The sequence below is a fragment of the Drosophila rhopaloa genome, unplaced genomic scaffold (genome assembly GCF_018152115.1).
Source record: "Drosophila rhopaloa isolate 14029-0021.01 unplaced genomic scaffold, ASM1815211v1 contig_3, whole genome shotgun sequence".
Lineage (NCBI taxonomy): Eukaryota > Metazoa > Arthropoda > Insecta > Diptera > Drosophilidae > Drosophila > Drosophila rhopaloa.
Window position 1 is genome coordinate 10,072,810 of NW_025335123.1, and position 20,815 is coordinate 10,093,624.

The 20,815-nt window shown below is 45.4% G+C and overlaps 4 protein-coding genes across 6 annotated transcripts; 2 read left to right on the top strand and 2 right to left on the bottom strand.

The window, feature by feature from the left end:
* Positions 1–59: 59 nt before the first annotated feature.
* LOC108049877 lies at positions 60–2,155 on the bottom strand. Its single transcript, XM_017131258.2, has 4 exons — positions 1,929–2,155; positions 1,313–1,863; positions 453–1,185; positions 60–392 (listed from the first exon to the last, which is right to left on the bottom strand). Exons 1-4 carry the CDS (start codon positions 2,006–2,008, stop codon positions 311–313), a joined length of 1,446 nt encoding a protein of 481 aa, XP_016986747.1. The 5' UTR covers positions 2,009–2,155; the 3' UTR covers positions 60–310.
* Positions 2,156–2,260: 105 nt separating this feature from the next.
* On the top strand, positions 2,261–20,797 carry LOC108049878 (serine/threonine-protein kinase S6KL). 3 transcript variants are annotated; one of them, XM_017131259.2, is made up of 9 exons: positions 2,261–2,761; positions 4,124–4,230; positions 4,291–4,507; positions 4,570–4,693; positions 4,759–4,857; positions 4,932–5,090; positions 7,534–7,622; positions 19,832–20,119; positions 20,183–20,797. In XM_017131259.2, exons 1-9 carry the CDS (start codon positions 2,549–2,551, stop codon positions 20,288–20,290), a joined length of 1,404 nt encoding a protein of 467 aa, XP_016986748.1. In that variant the 5' UTR covers positions 2,261–2,548; the 3' UTR covers positions 20,291–20,797. The 3 variants fall into 3 exon arrangements, with proteins under 3 accessions (XP_016986748.1, XP_016986749.1, XP_016986750.1); XM_017131260.2 differs by having other exon boundaries at positions 2,262–2,761; positions 4,127–4,230; XM_017131261.2 differs by lacking the exons at positions 7,534–7,622; positions 19,832–20,119; positions 20,183–20,797 and adding an exon at positions 6,626–7,278 and having other exon boundaries at positions 2,262–2,761.
* LOC108049880 (autophagy-related protein 101) lies at positions 5,097–7,278 on the top strand. The gene has a single exon (XM_017131264.1). The coding sequence runs from the start codon at positions 5,571–5,573 to the stop codon at positions 6,225–6,227; it is 657 nt and encodes a 218-aa protein (XP_016986753.1). The 5' UTR covers positions 5,097–5,570; the 3' UTR covers positions 6,228–7,278.
* On the bottom strand, positions 8,288–11,657 carry LOC108049879 (protein bangles and beads). The gene is made up of 3 exons (XM_017131263.2): positions 11,619–11,657; positions 11,359–11,489; positions 8,288–10,330 (listed from the first exon to the last, which is right to left on the bottom strand). Exon 3 carries the CDS (start codon positions 10,327–10,329, stop codon positions 8,995–8,997), a length of 1,335 nt encoding a protein of 444 aa, XP_016986752.1. The 5' UTR covers position 10,330; positions 11,359–11,489; positions 11,619–11,657; the 3' UTR covers positions 8,288–8,994.
* Positions 20,798–20,815: the final 18 nt, after the last annotated feature.

Here is a 20,815-nt window from a genome sequence, read left to right on the forward strand (position 1 = left end):
CAAATTATAGGAAGTTAGTATCCCCCAGAAGATGACATTGTGTCAAATCAAAGAAAACATTTATATTTCTGGATTGTTGTTTTCTTTTCAATTCATTTTGAAGTTGACCGAGGATCATCAACATGGATGGATCACCTCGAAGCAAAAAAAACACATGGTTTTAACTCGCTAGTTTACTAAACAAACGCCGGGTGGACTGATTCGTATGGGTCAAGCGCGCCTAAAGTTTAAATTGTTGGCCTTAATACTAAGGAGATGACGAATAATGTAGCTGGAAAATTGCCTAGTTGCCAGTGTCCGCGGGCAATGCCTAGTGGTCCCGGAATAGCACCGAGTGGAGCGCATCGATGTCCACCTCCACGCCGGACGAGTTGGTGGTCACGGTGCGAGAGCTACGGAAGATAACTTTGTTAAACAGACCCCAGTGGTGACGCTTGGGCAACTGAACTCACCTGGCGGAGTGCGCCGAGCGGTGGGAGGAGTGTGGATTGACCAGCACACAGTGCATTGGCTGGTCATCGAACTCGCGTTGGTGGTACGCATCCACGGCCATTTCAGCATGTTCCAGGGACTTGTAAATGACCTCGGCGGTGCCCGGGCGCACTACATGGGCATCGTACATCGGTCCGATATCGCTAAAGAGCTCGCGTATATCGGCAGTGGTCACGTTAGCATGCAGATTGCTCACCAACAGCCGATACCCGGCCTTGCTGTTCGATGCCCCCAGGGGCAGTGTGGGTGGCGAACGGCGCATAGTCATCGGGTGGGCCATCGAAAGTGCACCACCAGCGCCGCCGCCGCCTCCAACACCACCACCACCTCCTCTGTTCTCGTTGGCATAGATCCCATGAGATACGCGACGATCCGGCTCACCGCCAAACAGACGAGCCCGCAGAGATTCCGGCAAATTGTTGGTGTTTACCATGTTGCGCTGACGGCGCTCAAAGAGCTTCTCGCTAGTGTCCGTGCGCCCAACCACCAGCGGGGTGGGCAGTGATGGACGCTCGATGCGATTGCGGGCCACCTCGTATATGGAAAATGGATCGCTGGCTATGTTGTTCTTGAGCGGAGCCGTAGACATCTCCACATCGTCGTCGCGATTGAGGTCGAAGCCACCAAAGGTGTAGCGCGGCGGCAGTGGCTGGCTGGTGTAGTGGCCAAAGTGCAGGGTGCGCGTGATTTCCTCTGAAAAAAGATAGAGTTGTAAAAGAAGAACTGGTGGAGGCACCGATCAGTTTTGGTCGCTACCAGAGTAGAATTTCGTATCAAAACTACTCCAGTGACCAGAACTGCTCGGAATCTACCGGCTTACCATCTTCGAGGTCCTGCATATTATCATGGTCAACGTAGCCACGTGGACCGAACGGTTTGCCCGGTTGGTTGGGTCTGGAATTGTATTGGCGACGCAGTCCCGTTGGTTTGTGTACAATATCAACGCCCGCAATGCCACCACCACCACCACCTAGACCCACGAGCTCCTCGTCCGAGTCCCACTCCGCCTGGATAGTGCCGCCTGGGCGGTTCGACATGGTGATGGTGCGCTGCCCAAAGTGTCCCATGTGCACCGATCCGCGGGCGTGGCGCGACGTGGGCATTGGCTCCCCGTCGGCACTTGTGGTGGGACCCAGCGGACGACCCTTCTTACGATCCAGAAGCAGCTGGCGGGCATCGAAGCCCGACTCGCGCCTACTCTGGTTGAGTAGATCCCGGGCGTCGGCTATCTTGGCACGTGTTTTCTGGATGATTTTGTTCCGGGCATCGAAGGACCGCTGTGCCGGCGGATCTGACTGGGAGCCACCTCCTCCTCCTGCCTTGAAAGCGGGCTTGTTGAGTACACCGCGCGGCTTAGTGTAGTTGGCATTGCTGCAACGGAAAACGCATGTAGTGCAACGCCATTTTTTGGACGCTCTATTGCTTTTGGGACTTACAACTTCTTGTCAATGGGAGGACGGCCGCCGTGGCCGCGCTTTCGCTCTATGATCTCGTCCAGACTCAGCTCGATGTCCATATTTTCCTTCTTTTACTGAATCGCCCCTTCTGATCAACGCAGTGTGGCTATAAATTCTTATATTTAAGTACGGACTGGAGACTAATTCCTACTCCGTTTGTAACAAAATAAAATTTTACAAGCGCAGGCGTTTTAGTGTTGGAAAAGTAGAAAACTTTAGTGCTTGTTGGGGATGGATGTCTGTACTATCGTGGCAGCCCTGAACGATGACATAACGATAACGATAACATTTGGTGTTATTAAACACTACACTGCTACCTCATTCGCACCCGCCAACAACAACAAAGCGTAACATATCGAACAAGAAAACAGCGGAATAGAGCCAGCTACCAAATATTTATATTAGATTTTTCACTTTCGGCAAAGAAGTGCGCGCTTTTATTGCTTTTATTCACACACGCAGTCAACCACACACACGGTGATTGCGCAATTCCAGTGGATCGAGAGTGTGGTGTGTGGCGGTGCGGTGTGTGTGTGCGTAAACAACAAACAACAAACAGGCGAAACAACGGGAATTGATTGGAACGAGTGGAGCTTTTGATGGGCAACTCGCAACCGCGGAATGCGAGCAGAAGCAGAAGGACATCGCAGTGGCCCCAAGGAGCAGCAGCGCAACTAGGCGCCACCGCCGATCACCAGGAGGAGGCGGAACAGCAGCAGGAGCAACAAATCCCCCCCATTCCAAGCCATTCCCCGCCAGACGAGGAGCAATCGCAGCCGGATCAGCAGCAGCAGCCACTACCAACGCAGCAGGTAAGGAGTAACGAGACATGGGGTGGAGTGGGTGGCGTATATAGGACAGGCTGATAAGGCACCTACATACATTAGTACATATATCGGGGCAATAGTGTTGGCCATGTTTTCCCCTTGTCATCACGAATAAATACTGCGTCATTGGGCGTTAAGTTCGCATTTTCCCCATCCAATTACGACGCGGCTTTTGACCCCTGACACTCCTTCTATCACCCCCCCAAAAAACAGCACGTGTGTGGGCGGTCTTTTCCGCACTTTTCAAATGCGCCGAGTATTTCCGCATTCGCGTACGGGTTTCATAGTTTCATGGCCATGCCAATTGAGCCTCCCGCTGCGCAAATTCTGGCGCCCCGTACATAACACACATTACAAACGAGAGGCGCTATCGAATCCGCCCTCCCGCGTGCTCCTCCAGCATCTGAATCTTTGGGTCGTGTAGCCCACATGGAGATCCAGATCCAAAGAGCTATCATCTGCACATACGCGCGGGTTCCGTGTGCGTGTGTGTAATCATACGGAATGGTGACCCTCAAGCAAAGAAATACTGGGCACAGTCGTGGTCAAAAATATTGGTATAAGTCCCTCAAACAAACAACCACAAATAGAACAAAAAAACTCTAAAACTCAACTTGCAAAACATCTTTTTGAATTAGTGTTATTTGGTTAATATTAGAAATCTTAAAGACTACATATCTACAAATCAACAACAAAAAATACCTGGCTAGAAAATACCTGACTTAGCTTTATCTTACTACCTAAGCAATTTTCAGAAATATGGTTTGTGCTAAATCATTTAAATAATAAAAGTTTATTATTTTCCATAAAATGGTAAACCAGATGTGTATAGAATTCTGCACTTTCTTTTTGAGTAAATTGAAAGAATAGAAAAGAAGTCTCAAAATATTTGTACCTTGCCTGCCACTTTTAGTTGTCACGACTGTATGGGCTGATTTCGATTTGCTCTCTCGCTCTCTTTTGCGATCCGATCCCAGCTGTTCGATCATCGATGGCGTTATTTGTTTGCAAATATTCACAGGCCATAGCGCACGTGTCGTCGCCCAGCGAACATCGCAGATCCGCCTCTACGCCTCCGTAGAAATTCGTAGTCAGATAGATAGACAGATAGATAGTTCTGCGAACTCGTTGGCTGAATTTCCCGGCGAAATCGAGTCGGGTAACCGTCGAAAACGACGCAGGTAAGCCGTAATAAACCGTATTCAGGCCGTTTTGTTGGCTTCGGCCGCTTAGCAGATAGTCCGCTCCGCGTGTTCAGTTTGTAATACACACATATGTGCACACATTCGTTCGCTTGAACAGAAGAACAACACCTATTCCAAGTCCTAATAATCTGCCTTGTTTCAGCAGCTTTCCACTTGGAGTCTTGGCAGCCTAAGCGGGGGACGACTCAATTGGAGCTTCTCCGGGGCCCGGAACTCATTTCGTCACCGGAACAAAGCCACGCGAAAGAGGTATAATTTCGTTAACCTGCTCTTGCATGGCCATTATAAATAAGACTCCGATTTTTGCAGCTTGACCTCGCTTCATGGCTCTCGCAGAAGCAAGACACAGTGGCACCGGCCTCTGACCAACTCAATCTTCAACTCGCACTTCAAGGAGTCCAGCCGGAACGATCTGTACCACATTGAGCATCTGGTGGCCAAAGGAGCCTTCGGCGTGGTCTTTAAGGTGTGCAGTAAAAGCGACAACAGTCTGTGCTACGCCCTGAAAGTGCTAAAGAAATCAAAGGTTGTTAAAAGATAGATTATGCTACTAGCGGGTATTTAGTAACATTTCTATGTTCGTTGCAGCTTATCGAGGACAACAGCGTGCGGCAGATAAAGGACGAGGCAGACATTCAGAAGGTCTGCGGTCATCATCCGTTTATCGTGAAGCAAATTGATCTGTGGCAAAACCGCCACAATCTACATATTCGTACGTTTGAGAGGGAATAATATTGACTATTCCGAATCTTTACTTAACATTTCAATCCTTTGCAGTATCAGAGTACGTACCCAACGGCGAGTTGTTCTCAAAAATAACCCACTTCTCCATTGATCTGGTTCGATTGTACATTGGCGAAATAGCACTTGCTCTGGGTGAGTTGGCACAGGCATTCATTGATAATATTACCAAAACTCACTTTCTCGGTTTGCGTTTTATTTTTGTACAGATTTTCTTCACAACGCCGGTATTATCTATCGCGATGCCAAGCCGGAGAACATCCTGCTAACGCAGCAGTTTCACATAAAGCTTACCGACTTCGGCCTTAGCAAGTGGCTCAAACTGGGGGCCAACACGCGCACCATGTGTGGCACTTTCAAATACATGGGTACGATCTAATCCAACTTAAACATAACAAACACTTAAATAATAGAACTAGCTGTTAAGCGGCGCGCCGATCCATCGCAATCCAAATCGTTCAAAGGCATTTCCAAAAGAAAGCCCAGAAAAGCAACTTAGAAGCAAAGGGAACAGAGCAGTATAGAAAGTAGAGCACACATAACCTCCTCTTAACGCTAGGATACTACCACTTAAGTTATAAAACTATGTACATTTAAAAAGAGAAAGGTTATTTAACTACAAATGCAACTGTGAGCATTGAAAAACAGTAAACTAGAAAGGAAAAGGAAAGATAAATCAGATTAGACTAAAGAGGCATAACAAAGTAGGCAGGTCGGAAAGGGAGCAAGGGAAACCAAAGGAGGAACGGAGTCACAATACCGAACTTACACTGTACATAACCAGATCACACAAACCCAACCCCAAAACCAAATCCATTTTCCATCTCAAGCCGAAAGAAGTTATCGCGATGAACGCGCGTTCGCAGGTCTTCGATCTGACCATGGAGGGTCGTCAGGTGGACGAGGCGGTGGCCACCATCTTTCACACCGTCCTCTTCCACCGCTGCCTGGGCAAGTACATGTACACGGGCGACGCCCAGTACTCGATCGGTACGGTCGGCTACACGGACGTCGATTGCAACTTCATTGACTTCACCTACGTGTGCTGCACTTCGGACAGTCTGACGCACAAGGTGAAGCGGGCCATCAACTCGTTCAGCGAGAAGCTGCGCTCCAACGAAAGCTGCGGCTCCGGCCAGATTAGCCTGGAGTTCTTCGAGAAAAAGAAGAACCGCTGGCCCTTTCCGCAGGAGTCGATCCCGTGGGAGGTGTGGACGGTGCACCTGGACCTGATCAAGCACGAGAACGAGGACGAGCGGCAGCTGTGCCGCGAGAATGTCTCCGATCTCCTAACCGAAAAGGTCATATACATCACCGAGCTGATGAACCGGCACGACTACGTGCCCAAGACGCCCAGCCAGACCGAACTGGACCTGATCTTCGACACATCCTTTCCAGACGTGCAGCCGTATCTGTTTAAGTTCGACTACTCCACTTCGGGCTCGGCTGCTCCGTCCATGGGTAATGCCATGAAAAAGATCATCAAAGAGACGCTCGCAATGTGACGGGCTGGCGGATCGTGATCCTGTCACCACCTTTGTGTGGAAATGCCAATCACTATGCGGCTGTCCAGACATCGAGTTAATTTATTTATGTTTTCTTTTTTTTTGTTTTTCAACCGTTTTTGCATACTGTATGTACTGCAGCTTAGTGTTTCTTGGTCGATTTATTTATCATTTACGAGGGTGATAAGATAAAATACCGAGTAGTCATAAATTTATGGCATGTCCCTGCTGAACTAGAACGTTTTTTATATAGGCTTTTATTTTGTTTTTTCTGCCTTAATACATTTAGTTGTTATTGCTTTAGTTTACAATAGATTTTAGTGACCATCACGAGCATGATATGAGTTACTCCTGGACGTCTTGTCCAACGCAGGATTTAAAGAGTTCATTTATTTCAGGCAAAAGAGCAAGACGACGAGATGTGTAGATAGCCGTGTATAGACAATGGGAGATGCACACAGAGCGCATGGGAGTTCGACATTTTAGGCTACCAATTGAAACCCCACCAAACCTCCCTTGCTCCAGGCCAGCATCAGAGCAGTAGCCTCCATGTGTAACTATGCTAGGTGCGGCATACGCTGAATGCTATCGATTATCCATGCAAAACGTTCAAAACCAAGCTTTGAGCTCCACTAGCAAGCAATTACCTGTCAGCAGAGCAAATATATCGTGTTAATTCTATCCTAATCGCCAGTGTAGATAATGAGAATGATGAAAGCTAAGAAAATATGCGGTGTGTGAGAGAAAAAGGAGAAAACCCATAACGAATTCAGAACCCATCTAATCTTGAGATCGAGGCAAGTAGCGGTGAAGCGGTAGAGATGTATGTATAAAAGATTGTGATTGTACTTGTAGTGCTTAAACGATAGTACCGACTCTATGTATCCATAGAGATCCAATATATAGATGTGTATGTATGTAAATCAATGTTTACCTGTATGTCCAAGCTATAAAAGTAATCGATAAATGTACTTTACGACTTAACTAATATTGTAAAATCGAATTAAGCAGAATAAATCCTTTGAAGCACACGTTCAAAGTAGAAATGTAATTGGCCTTTCGAGCATTATCTCCAATAAACCATCAAATCATTTCGACCAGCCATGTATCGTTCCAAGTTCCCAAGTCGTCCGCCATACAAAAGTATAGATTTGAACTATTTATACTACACCTCCTATCCGTATGTCCGTATCATCCGGATTCGGCCCGCCGAAGCAACCATTCTGAGAATAGTGCCATCACTACTGCCTCTTCACCATTTGTTTGCGGGTGGGTAAAACGTTCTCCCCCTCTCGTCTCGTTTCAGCCCCGGAGATTCTGTGCGGCGAACCTTATGGCCATGCAGTGGACTGGTGGGCCTTGGGCGTTATTGCCTGTCAGATGCTGACGCAGAAGGTAAGCGACCAAAGCCGGTAGTCTAGTCGGTAATTCAATCGGTAATAACCGTTCAGAATGCGAGCATACGCCATCTCGGCACTCGCATTTGATTTCCGACGCTATAGCTAAGTAGATCTGAAACTGGTTTGCACTGCATGTACACTGCATCTATGGGGAATACTCGGTATTGGCCGGTCCACAATGAAGCTCTACATCCAAGCTGGGGTGCCAGAAAATTGGACTAGCCATTCCAGCTGTATAACCAAGTATTGTCCACTCTAGTACTGTCTACTTGGATTTTACATTTAGATTTGTTTGCTTTAGGTTGTTGGCAAAGTCATCTTTCAATGATTTTATGTCCTTTAGTCCGCGAGGGGTTTTCTTTGTTCTTTGTAAAAAAGGTCTCCTGAAAATTGCGAACAACTGGACAAATTTAATCAAAATCGGTCCAACTGCTCTCAATTGCTAAGTTACTATACATTTTTCACAACAGATATATGTAGATTCCTATTTCCAATATTCTGTTTTTCCTGAATATTTTTATATATAGACTATAGACTATTATTATATTAAGTCTTCTGTCTTTTCCGAATCCCCAAGCCGAGATCCCATACCCGTTTAATCGATTTTGCAAGTTATTTTTGGATGATGTGATCCCCAAGAAAGTATTCACACATGCTGAATTTTAGTTTTTCGATTTTTATTTAAGAATTTTCTCAGTCTATATAAAATCATATATACTTCTTCTCATATATACGTTATAACACTATCGTTATTAAATGTAGTTTCATTATGTTAGAACTCAAATAAAAAAAAAGGATTTTCATTTATAATGTATCGAAGGCGATACTCGAGTGCTGGCTTCGTTCAGGGATTATTTAAGAAGGACAGTTGGACAGGCTGGTCTGGGATTGTGAAGGGTTGGGAGTGGGGGGGAGGGGGTTGAGTGGTGTTGATGCGGTTGCAGGGTTGTTGTCTTGCAATGACTAAGATTTAATTAAAATTACATTAATTAAATTATAATTATAAGTATTACTTTATGCCATCTTAGCGGTTTGTCCTGTTTGTGTGTGTTGAATTGTTATGCCTACGCGTGGGTCCCTTTCGATCCACTTGGTTCTATTGTTCCGGGCGCCATCTTCAGCTCCTCCCTTCATATTCATGGTTGTGTCATTTCTGCGTTGTGTCATTTTGTTCTGCTCCATTTACAACTAAGGATACCACTAACTACGATCGTAATATTAAGACGCTGCCAATGCGTAGCAGTGGTGCGATTGCGATGGTCTGGAGGGGTTCTGGTGGTGCCAGTGGTGCTAGTGGTGCTAGTGGTGCTGGTGTTGCTGGTGGGGGAAGGCAAGGCAAGGTGGAAGGTGTAAAGCTCTTACTATCCCTAGTTCTCCTTCGATTCGCTGCTCTCCTCCGACTCCTTGGACTCCGAGGAGTCATCGACCTTGGAGTCGGACTTGTCCGACTTCTCTTCCGACGACTTTTTTGGCTCGGCCGGTTTAGCTTGGGCATTGGGCTCGGCAAGGGTTTCCGGGCTCTTCTGCTCGGCAACTGGTTCTTCATCGATCTTCTTGGCCTCGGGCACGGCAGCGGCTGGCTCCGGAGCTCCGGCTGCCACTGGTGCTGCTGGTGCTGCTGCCTCCTCCGCCTTCTTCTGCTCGGGCAAGGACTTGGCGGCGTTATCGGTGGCTGGCTGCTCCTTCTCCTTCTCCTGCTCCTTGACGGGCTCCGTCACCTTGGTGGCGCCGGCAGGGGCCAGTGGGGCATTGGTCTTCAGGACGGGAGCGGCCTCGGCGACGGTCTCGGTGTTCTTCTGCTGGTCCACGGGCTTGGGGGCCTCACCCGACTTGGCCTGGGCAGCCTGGGCGGCGGGAGAAGCAGCAGCACCAGTAGAACCAACAGCAGGGGCGGACTCAATGGACTTCTTCTCGGGGGCAATCACCTGGATGTTGGTCTCCGACTTGGCCGGCTCCGGGACGGCGGTGGGTGCGGCTTCGGCGGCCTTGGCGGGCTCCTCCGGGGTAGTCTCCTTCTTGGCCTCCTTCTGCTCGATTTCGTTGATCCTCTCCTGGCGGGCGGGCTGCTCGGGGGCGGCTGTCTCCTTGGCGGCGGGCACTTCGGCGGGAATCGCTGGCTCCTCGGCGGACTTGGCGTCAATCTTGGGCTCCTGGGACTTCACCTCGTCGACCACCTGCTTCTGCACCTCGGCATTGGCGGCTGGGGCCTCGGGAGCCAGTTCAATGGCCTTGGTTGCCTGGGGCTGCACCTCGCTGGGCTCCGCCTCCGTGCGGGCCGTCTTCTCCTGCTTCTTCTCGGCTTCCACGGGGATCTCCTGGGCGGCGGGCTTGGCCTCCTCGGGCAGGGTCTTCTTCTCCGGAATGGCTGGGGCGGTCTCTACGTCCGGCGCACTCGACTTGAGCTCCACGCTGGTGATCTCCTTGGCCGGCTCAGTGGTCAGCGGAGCGACGGGAGCGGCGGTCTCTTGAGCGGCGGCGGGAACGGGGGCGGGGACGGCCTTGGCCTCGATCTTGGGCTCCGCCAGCTTCTCCGGCTCGGTCTTCGAGGGGGCGGGCTCGGCGGCCGTGGTCAGCACGGTCTTGGTCAGCAACTCGGCCTTGGAGCCGCTATCCGGCTGGATGGCCACCTCCTCGTCGGGCACTGGCAGCGCCCAAACGCTGGCCAGGCACACGGTGGCCACGAAAAGCAACTGGCACTTCATTCTGCAACGGGACACCAGAACAACAGGATGGACTCGAATTAGTGTGGGAGTGGTGGGATGTGGTGGAACCCATAAAGCAACCTCAACTTGCCGCCTCACAATATGACCCTCACTGAGATTTTCAGCTGGACTTTCTATTCCCGTGGTAATTCCCCAATCATCGTTTCGTCTTCCGCGGAATTACGCTGCGTTTGGCTCTTTTGTAATTCGATTAAATGAAATTCTACCTCTGAATTGAATTGGCTGTCGCCGCAGTTCGTAGACCCTGCGATGCCCGTCCTGGCCTGGCGCCTCCTCCTTTTCTCCCTGCCAAGTGGCCCACATTCGCGGCACTTAATTATTCAAATGTGGCGGCACTTAAACGCTGATGATCACTTAAGTTTTCAGTGGCCAACTCGGTCCATCTGATAACAACGACGGCTCGGCTGACTTGCAAATTTGAGCTCTTGAAACGGCCATCTGGCTATTTCCCTATGCTAATTAATTCGGCCGTTTAATGGCCATCGATAAACCCTAATTTATTTAACACAAGCTTGGACCTAACGGTAACTGGATTCCCAGAATAGAAATATGGGGTTCTTGAGCCCCAAAAATAATAATATCACCATCTACCATCTACATACATGTATATTTATTTAAATCTATGCCTGAGTAACCTATTGTTTTGCTGCCAACTATGTTACTATTGCACTGGCCACATGCATAATTTCGTGGGTGTTACGTAACTTTAGCTGTTGGTCGAGAAGCCGGGTCCCCGAGCCAAGATACGATCTTTATAATTTACGAGCAGCTCTTGTTGGCCAAAAACTGCATTTAGGTCCCGCCAAGACTTGGCAATCGAAACTCGTTAAGAAATGCTGCTGGATTTGCGAAACCCGAACCGGGTGTCTGTTTTGCCCCGGCATTTTGGATGCAGTGTGTCTAAGGGATGGGCCACAGATGCAGATAAGGCAGGCTGGGCCCCTTGTTTTAAGGATATCACCCCGATACCCCAGATACCCAGATACCTTGGCCTTGGCCACCACTCACCTTAGATTGAAGCAGCTAAATCGTCGGTTTAAACAAACTGTATTTGCACTGCGTATCACACAGATACACTTATTGTTATCGTTTTACGCTTTTGGCTTTTTCGGGAATATTCTAGGATTTCGTTTCGCGCCCTGCAACACACGCACAAAGTGAAAAAAAAATGGGGTTTTAAAAAAAAATATGGATATGGAGTCTTATTATTATGGTTATGGTATTCTTAATCCACTGCGCTGCTGGCCTGGCCTGCCGCGTGTTCTCACCGGTCAGTTTCAAGAAACACTTTGAGTGGATGCCAGCGCGCCGGGGCGTTTATATACACTCGGCGCCGGATCACGAACGCCCGATGCCCGACGCCCGACGTCGGCGTCGGCAGAGCGGTATAACCATAGACAGCGTGCTAGGCACGAACGTCGCAGCAACAGCAACAGCAGCAGCAGCAGAATCCGCAGCAGCAACGGCAGCAGCAGAAGCAGAATCCGCAGCAGAGGAATCAGCGGATGGGGAATGCGCGTACGTGAGCGTGCCCCGCAGGATCCCGGGACATGGATATTTTTAGTCAACGCAACGTTCTAAGCCGGCTGACAGAACCCTTTCTCCATAAATAGACAGCAAATTGTTCACAAGCGCTGTCTATTTTTAAAGCGAATGCAATTTGTAAGTCTTCCAGACTTGTGCAGACCGCAGACCCATGGATATCTATTTATAACCCCAACCAAACCAAGAACTGGCCAGGATCGCTGCTGATCGATTGCCATAAGCGTCATTAAACGCAGCACGATTTTCAAATGCAGTTGGAACGATAATATCAGCAATCAGCCAGGGCCAAAGAAAAATGCTTAATTGTGGTTCATTGCAATTGGCGAGGGGGGGTTGAATGAAGGGGGAGGGGATGTGAGTTTGTCGGGGCGGCAGAGGAGTTGGCAAAAAACCGGTATCGACTTGGCCCAGGCCAGGCCAACATGCCTACCTATCTGCTAGTTCCACCACCACCACCACCACCATCACCATCGCCAACGCCAAGAACTTTTGCAATCGATCCAAAGACGGACTTAGCCTGTGCCGAGGACCAGGCCAAGTCCCTCTTCTGCATTCGATCCGGCCGAGGAACATCATTAACATAATCAAAGCAGGGGGTTTCCGATCGTTGATTATCTTAGAATGATAAATGCCTTTGGGCAGAGCCCCCCCCGAACAGGCCTGCAGATTCTTTTTATAGACTGCAACCAGATATACTTCGTAGCACCAAAAGGATAGATATAGCTGCGTGTCCCGTGGAAAGTTCCACTCCCTGCCAGAGATTAGAAATTAGAAATCAGAAATCAGAAAGCAGAAAGCGGTACAAAACGCGGGCGTGGGGGCTATCAATTGTTGTCGCTTACAAAATACACATCCATCGCATTTTCGACTAGTCCCAATTTGGAGCAACTTAGAATGAAACAGTCACCAAGATATTTAAGCAAAAGAAAAGACGATGTGTTTCCAACTAATTTTTGATCATTACCTAAAAAATCAAATAATATCATTTAAGTCCTATCATATTATATCTTAATGTATCAAATACAATAGATTTTTTATTTAATGAATCATTAAAATAGTTTTCATCTGAATAGATATTTACATAAAGTTTTAATCTTAAGAGATCATTTCATATCGGTTTTAATTTAAGAGATCATTTCATATCGGATGACCTCAATATTTCAATTTCATTTTTATGTTTTTTTTAATAGATATTTTATCATATTGAACCTGAACTCATGTCAGTTTTTCTTTGGGTGTACCCATGTACAACCCATGCTCTATAGAAGATACGACTGCGTCGACGTCTCTAAGGTCAGACAATCGTTTAGCGGAAAAGTTCTGGGAGAGCTCTTAGTTAAACGTGCTCTGATTGAATTTGGAAACACTGCGATTGAGAATGGGCATGATACTACTAATGGTTGCGAGATAGTTACGGAGATGAAAAAGATAGGCGAAGGGAAAGCCACTTTAGGTCCGCTGTCGAAAATGTTTGGACGCGACCCATCTGTTTATTTACGACCCGTTTGGGTTCGGTCTTTTTGGTTTTATGGGCCTATGGATTATCGGACTGTTCGGTCTACCTGTTCCGTGTCTATATTTAGGCAGGATCGGTACCGTCGTCGGGTACCTACTTAAGTAAGAACGTGTGCAATTTGTGCAAACCGATAGCCTAAATACCCAGAACCCGAAAACCGTTATGACCCACCACCACCACCAGCAGTCGTTTGCTAATTTTGAAGGTCGATCGACGGCGCTGTAGATCTCGTCACGAAAAATAAATCTCATAATCTTTAGATATTTACGTTTAGTAAAATCATGCATAATTGCAATTATTAAGTTGCTCAATGATTTCCATGGATGAACGGCTGAGAAACAACAACTCAGCCTATGTGAACTATGTGTTCATGGAAAAAGATGACGTATTCTAATGGTTGTGGGGGCTACAGTGCTCCTAAGATAAACCTAACGTCTTTTAAAACCGGATCTTCATTTAATTGCAAATTTCAATTAGTTTCATTGTTTTTTATTTATTTTGAAAAATTCGGCAGCTAAACTCGTCTAAGTCCTTGGATATTTATAGTCCCACTATTTACACACTTAGCAGAAGATCCCCCACTAGCCATTTAATTGCTCGATCTAAAAAAAACCACGCCCTGCTGGAGTGCAACCAAGTTAGAAGAAAACCTGGAGGGACTTGGACCACTGAGTCCCAGCCAAAGTAGGCAATGCCAATAAAACAAATGAGAAAATAAAGATGGTAAGCCGAAACTCGTATACCCTTGCATATGTTAGCAATTTCGATTGTCTATACTTACATTAATTCCCCATTCCTTTTTATCGTTCGATGTATGCCATTAACTTTTAAAATAAATATTTATTTGAATTTCAAACCATCGTTCTTTTGGCAGATGTAAAATAAAATTGAATATACTTTTCCTCTGGCAGGTAAAGTGTATAGAAGGCAACCTTTTAAGGCTAGAGAGGTCCTTAAATAAATGGCTAAGGCAGCTTTAAACCGCATGTCTGAAATGATAATACCCCTTAAACAGGTTTCGGTAGGGCATCCTCAGTAGAAACCTTCATCCAAGCCAATACCCATACCCATACCCATTCCAACGCCAAATCAAATGCAACTTTTTGGCGTTGAGCTGGTCGATGGTGGAAAATTGGCCCGCAAATGGGTTGGGATTGCTTTGAGAGCTGGTCGCCGATCCTCGCGTGTCGCGATCGCAGAGGAGACTTATACTGAATAAACAGGAGAGGGGGGGGGGGGTTGAATGCAGCGACATGGAGGACAAGCAGCACTTGCCTGCTGGGCCAAGTGGTCAGTTAATGGTTGCACTGGTCTGCTCATTTTCTTGCGACATTTTTATGCTCTTGACTTGCATAAATATTTGCGAAGCCCGCAAAAGGGAGCCTCTGGACGTAGATTTTCTGCAGGCTGCACAACTAAAGCAATAAATTTGTGCGCCGCGGACACGACTTCTCGTTGGCTTGCCAACTTGGATGTGGATGTGGATGTGGCTGCAGATGGAGTGGGTTCGGGTTTGGGTTTGGGCTTGGGTTTTGCTTTGGTGCGGGGAATCGCCACGCTATACTGGTCTGCTATCATATAATATAAAATGCACATGCGTTGCAATCAACATTGTCCTGGTCGTCAACACAAAAGCGAAAGGGAGAAGAGCTAGCATAGATCGAGGCAGGAGCATTATCATCATCATTATCATTATCATCCTGAAAGGTAATTACACAGGTCAACATGGGTTTTTTTTTTTGGTATTAAAGTGTTTTCGAGTCTTTGGGAAAGAACAGTTCATTGAAATACACTTTGGTGAACTCACTTTTAGCTGGACTTAGTACCAGAGAAACTTCGAACTTGAGACACCTTGTTGCCCAGTGTTTTCTGCAAAAAACCCAGTGCTGCATGCCGCATCCACGAACGAGCCACATACATACTCGTGCCTCTTTTTGGTCCCAATACCAGTACTAGACCTGCGATCAGCAGTGAAATAGTGAAGCAGCGGCAGCGTCGCCTTTGTACGAGTATCTCATGGATACATAACTCTTTGTTATTGGCCTTGAATGTCCTAAGCACGGAAAAGAGGTCATTGTCGCATAATACGCCGCCTGTCCAGCGCTTGCCAACCGGTGGACAATGACAGTGGCGATTCCAACCCATCCCTTTCCCTTACCCATTCCCATTTTCATTCCCTACTTATTCCCCCGGGGGAACTGCGAAATCTATGCGCACTTTTATCCTCCACCTCGGCGATGTTCGCCTTTTCTGTTTTGAAATTTGTAATTAAAGTAGACACGCATTTTAATGACTGTAATTGAAAAGGGCCCAGCCCATTATGGTCATGTGGTAGCGCGGGTTCTGGAGGCGATCAAAGAAACCTTTAGCTACTTTGGATGTGCATGTGCATCTGCATATATTAAACATGCATTTAAATAAATGGCTTGAAACATATTGATGGCCAGTCGATGGCTGAATAGACTTTGGGCCATCGAATGGATTTGAAGCCAACTCATATTGGCCAGATCCCAGAGCACTTCCTGCCGCGTTTGTTTAGGGGCATAGGGGCTCATCACAAAACCGCAGTGGTCATCTGAAATTATATCTTGCAGATTGTTTTCGGTTTCTTCTACTGCTGCGCACTTTGTTTTGTCAATCTCTTGCTCTTTTCTTTCTTCTTTTTTTTTTATTTGGCTGACTGCGCAAGATGCGATGTACGGTCGATTAAGACAATTATCTCTAGACATTAATTCTAGGAAATATAAAAATAATAATCACTATCAAGTTTTTTGCTCGCACTAAACTTTGTCGCGACGATAATTGGCCAACCATCAAACCATCAAACCATCCAACTGGCGGCTGGAGGAGGTATTCGGTTGATGACCTATGATAGTTCAAACGAAAGATGGATTCCAGCAACCCATGACTGGGCCAGGGCCAACAGAACTCATGATTCTATGGTCTAGTTAGCCAAATCAAACGCAGAAATCAAATCGAAACTATTTGCCTACACAGAGAGAATGAAACGGTGTTCATATTAATATCAAATACTAGTTATAGTTAGGTGTTAATAATTCGGAATTATTTTGGTTTTTGTGAGAAGGTTTTATTGACCTGCTTTTAGAGAATAGGAATGTATAACTCTAAGTCAGGTATTTCCTATATGTTACAAATCAAGTTCAAAGTTTACTCAACACAGAACAGAATGCATTAAAAGACATATTTTGATGCTTGATTAAGCTTGATTTAAGCATTCTAAAATGTCAGATATTTGTACCAGTGCTCTAATAATAATATAAAGTAATTTTAGAACTTGAAACGCCACATAGACAGATATTCATAATAGCAAATATAAGTTGGGAACAATAAAAATTAAAGTAACACCTCTGGATGGGCATTTGAAAGGGATTTGAATTCTTTTGTGTGTTGTTCCGAGTGGAGTGACAGTCCCTTCTGGCGGTCAATCCGGCTCACGTGCCGGCAATTACTATTACCATGCGTCACATTGTCAGCGATAAAACAGATATAATATGGACTGGGCAGAATTGGCCAGCGTCTGCGGGAACCAGAGCAGAATCAGTGGAGCGCTCGTCTCATTTCGCAACTTGTTTTCGAATCAACGAACCAGGAAGGTGGCATGGCCATCGCAGTCGTATTCGCAGTCCCTGTACCGATGATCATTACCTCTTCGCCTCGCTCCGCTCCGCTCCTCCCTTCTCACCACACTCGTCTCTGATTTAATTTAATTTTTCTAAGCACAACCCAAACTGTTTCACTTTGTCAACTTTTCGTTGTTTGTCAGTTGGCGGCCGCAGCCGCATTGATTAAGCTTAATTTGTTGCTCCAAATGCAGGTCAAACCTTTCGAAATCTCTGGGCATTAGGCCAGCCAGCGTTCACTGCATCCTAACCGAGTGGTTTCCCTGTATGGCAGCGATGAACTTTTGCGACTGATATACGCTTTATAATCGTGTGTACTATGTGCTCAGGCAATCACCTTGAATCCGGAATGGATCTAGATGACTAAGGGGCATTCGCTGACATTTCCCGAATGCCACCTGTTCTTTTTTTTTTTTTTTTTGCGCCGCCGTGAAAGTGTCAGTCTACAAGCATGCCACATAAATGCCACATTTTTGGGTCATGCCTGAGAGACACCCACTTCGACAAGCGCAGTGCAAGTTAAGTTCAAGTGCGTGCATTGCTCGGACTCGGACTTGGGCCATCCCCATCCTCAGTCGCATCACCTAGCCCTCCACCACCATCCAAATCCCCATCCCCATCCCCATTCCCATCATCATCCCATCACACATGTACGAGTATTCAAGTGCAGCCGCTGTAATTAGCAGCTAGTCAGTGTCAGTAAGTGGCTTTTACATGACAATTGCGTTTGTCAAATTAGATTTGCATGAATTTTGCTGTTCTATTCAATGGGGAGTTGCTGTGGATTTAGCGACTATATGTGTCTTATCGAAGTGGCCCATACCGTGTTTTCTAACTAAAATTCCAACCATAGAAATCTTTCACGCTTTGACTATGAGGTTTAAGAACCAACCAAAAAACTTTATACCGAAACCAGTGAAAAACCTAGAACATGTCAGAAAACAGTTTAAAAAAATATCTTCTTAATGAGAGATAATCTCGAGACTTCCATGATCTACTTGGATTTTCAAGCGATTTGCTTGTACTTTTCTCGTTTGGTGCTTTGATAAGTATTTGCCCGTCGATCTCCCATATCAGTCCTCCCACTTTCCCGCATTATTCCCATTTGAAAACTAAAAGGAAGAACTAAAAACATACTCGACAAGTGAGAGTGCGAGTATTACAGCACTCTCCATAGCGACAACGACAATAAGTCCAGCATCAGCAACATCAACTCAACAAAAATTGTCTATTTCTATTTTAAAAGTAGTCGGCCGCTAATTGAATCCAATTTGCATGCATTAGCGTTCGTATAGCCGAGCTGAGCTTTGCCGGATTAGTTGAGCAGAGTCGATCTAAGACATAGGCATCCATAATATGGCTCTTATCCAATATCCAAGTTGGGTATCCAGATTTCCGACCGCCATGGATATTTTCGTAATCACTGTAATTGCAGCTCTTTTGCCGACTCATTGCATGCATTGACTGAATTGAAGTGATTCTGATCTCTCTTATGGGGCGCCAAACTAAAAAGTTTATTGTTATGTGATTCTTGAGTATACTATAGTTATTTTTTAGTCATCAGTAACATTGGTCCACAAGAAATATATTATTATATGCAAATATATAGTGCTCATAGCGGAATGCTTAACATTCATTTTTCTAGGCTTAAAGAGCTATGATCAGCTAGGCATACTTATTGGTGACCCCGATTCTTTCATTAGTTTCTCAGAATGGTGACAAATACGTGCCTTTTCTGTTTATATATCGAAACCAGATTGTCCAATATGTAAAAGTTGATGTTTTATTTTTCAAGTTAAGTTATGTTTTGGTGAACCCGAATATTTATTGTTTTGCTGTGCAGATAAGTAACTTGCGTTAATGTTCTACACATACCATCTTAGGTTTTTTAAATATTTAGTATTAGCATTTAATTTATATTAAGCTGGATCTACATGTTAGGTTTTATATTGGGTGCATTTTCGCTACATTTCTTGTCATTTTAATATTGCATTTAAACGTACGAAAAATTGATAAAAATATTATAACCAGCTTTTAATGGCAGAATATACTAACTTTTGTAATCTGATTAAATTAAACCTAAATGGGATAAGATAATGTGAGTAATTGGTATTGCCTTAATTTGGATTCAAAAATATACAAGGCAATTATATTTTAATAATATAATGAATATATTATTTTTGTTTCTTTTGGTGACTTATGAAATCGATAGTTATAGCTATTTTGTACAAGTATTTAAATTACCTTCATCAAGAATTTATAAAGCCCACTGGAAAGTAACTAATATACAAGGGTATACTGGGTGTCGTGTCCAGTTTCTGTTTATTCTAGCTTATTGAGTTCCATGGCAAAAAAACTCAGACCATGTGCGGTTGGCTCTGTCAATGAGCTGACGTTTGTGATTTGCGTATTTGCGTGTTCATGCGTCTGTTCCGAATTGTTTGGTTATTTAGATATGATTCAGGGCGCCACCATTAGCATTGTTCGGTTGGTCGTGTTGTCACCGGACGCTAATTATTATTTTTTAGAATAACTGACATGCGGTGAAAACAAACAGAGGTGGCTCATCGCTTTAATGCCGTGTGTATCCAGGGATTTAATACATGCCAGATGTTTCCGATCTTCGGTCTATTAGTTGTATACCTTTATATTTAGGGATACATTCGCAAGGGGCTTCTTAAACGAAGGTTTGTGACTTGACTATTCACCAGAGCCGCATAAAAGTATACCTTAAAAACCTTATGCCGATGTGAATTCCTACCATTATTCTCTATTTCAGTCCCCCAACATTAAACGCCACCTTCTGCGTCGCCGGGAAAGTCTGGAACCGGAGGACGGCTTGTCCAATGCCCCCTCCTTTGCCCAAATCAATGGTTGTCTGCAGGACAGTGACAGTGACAGCGAGGACTTCCTGCCAGACGAGGTGAAGGACCTCTCCCACGAAGGAAAGGATGTGCTGCGCAAGCTGCTGACCATCGAGCCGCGACAGCGAATCCGGAGTGTGATGGCGCTCCAAAGGATTGCCCTCTACAAGGGCTACAACCTGAGCTCCAAACAGCTGCTTAGCGTGAGTTTCGCTTTCTCAACCCACTAGGATGATAATCCCCTCTACCATTCCAATTCCCTGCAGCTTTCTGCCCAAGACATTATAGCCAGAGATGGAGTCCGCGTATACGAGGACAGACAGTTCGATCAGCTTACCAGCCAGTGTGCAATGAAAGCGTTTCTGGACTTCTAGTCTCCTCGTCAGAAGAGCCAACCAAACAAAATCACAAGAACTTGATGTTCAGCCATATTAAACATGAACGATTTCCACTTATTTTGGTACTATTTAAACTTTATCTTTCCATTAAATTTATTAAAAATATTCCAATTACCAATTTGTTTAAAGACTCTCGACTCGATTAGCTTATGCCTTAAATTTTCAATTTTAAATTTCTCTTGAACAAATTGATTAATAATTGTAAAAAAAAAACTGATAAACTAAATAATGCTCTTTTCCATGGCAACATTACAGTGATACAACTTATATAAATGAATGATAATCGGGTTTTTATAAAAATGTTTATGGTGATTCCAATTTAAAAGCCAACGTTTTTTATTGATCGTTCAGTGTTAATTTTCCATTTATTTATTCGAGCTTGAGAAGTAGTTAAAACAAATACTGTTATTTTAAACGAAACCGCCAAATTAAATGTTGTTATTGTACTTGAAAATAAAATAAATTTTACATTTAATAACATAAGAGAACCTAAATTGGGAA

Bases quoted from the DNA above. Each gene is read 5' to 3' on its own strand.
- LOC108049877 (XM_017131258.2), bottom strand. From the start codon at position 2,008: ATGGACATCGAGCTGAGTCTGGACGAGATCATAGAGCGAAAGCGCGGC. The intron at 1,864-1,928 runs GTAAGTCCCAAA...TTTCCGTTGCAG, and splicing joins CCTCCCATTGACAAGAAGTT to CAATGCCAACTACACTAAGC. The intron at 1,186-1,312 runs GTAAGCCGGTAG...ATCTTTTTTCAG, and splicing joins TATGCAGGACCTCGAAGATG to AGGAAATCACGCGCACCCTG.
- LOC108049878 (XM_017131259.2), top strand. From the start codon at position 2,549: ATGGGCAACTCGCAACCGCGGAATGCGAGCAGAAGCAGAAGGACATCG. The intron at 4,231-4,290 runs GTATAATTTCGT...CGATTTTTGCAG, and splicing joins AACAAAGCCACGCGAAAGAG to CTTGACCTCGCTTCATGGCT. The intron at 7,623-19,831 runs GTAAGCGACCAA...TCTCTATTTCAG, and splicing joins GTCAGATGCTGACGCAGAAG to TCCCCCAACATTAAACGCCA.
- LOC108049880 (XM_017131264.1), top strand. From the start codon at position 5,571: ATGAACGCGCGTTCGCAGGTCTTCGATCTGACCATGGAGGGTCGTCAG.
- LOC108049879 (XM_017131263.2), bottom strand. From the start codon at position 10,329: ATGAAGTGCCAGTTGCTTTTCGTGGCCACCGTGTGCCTGGCCAGCGTT.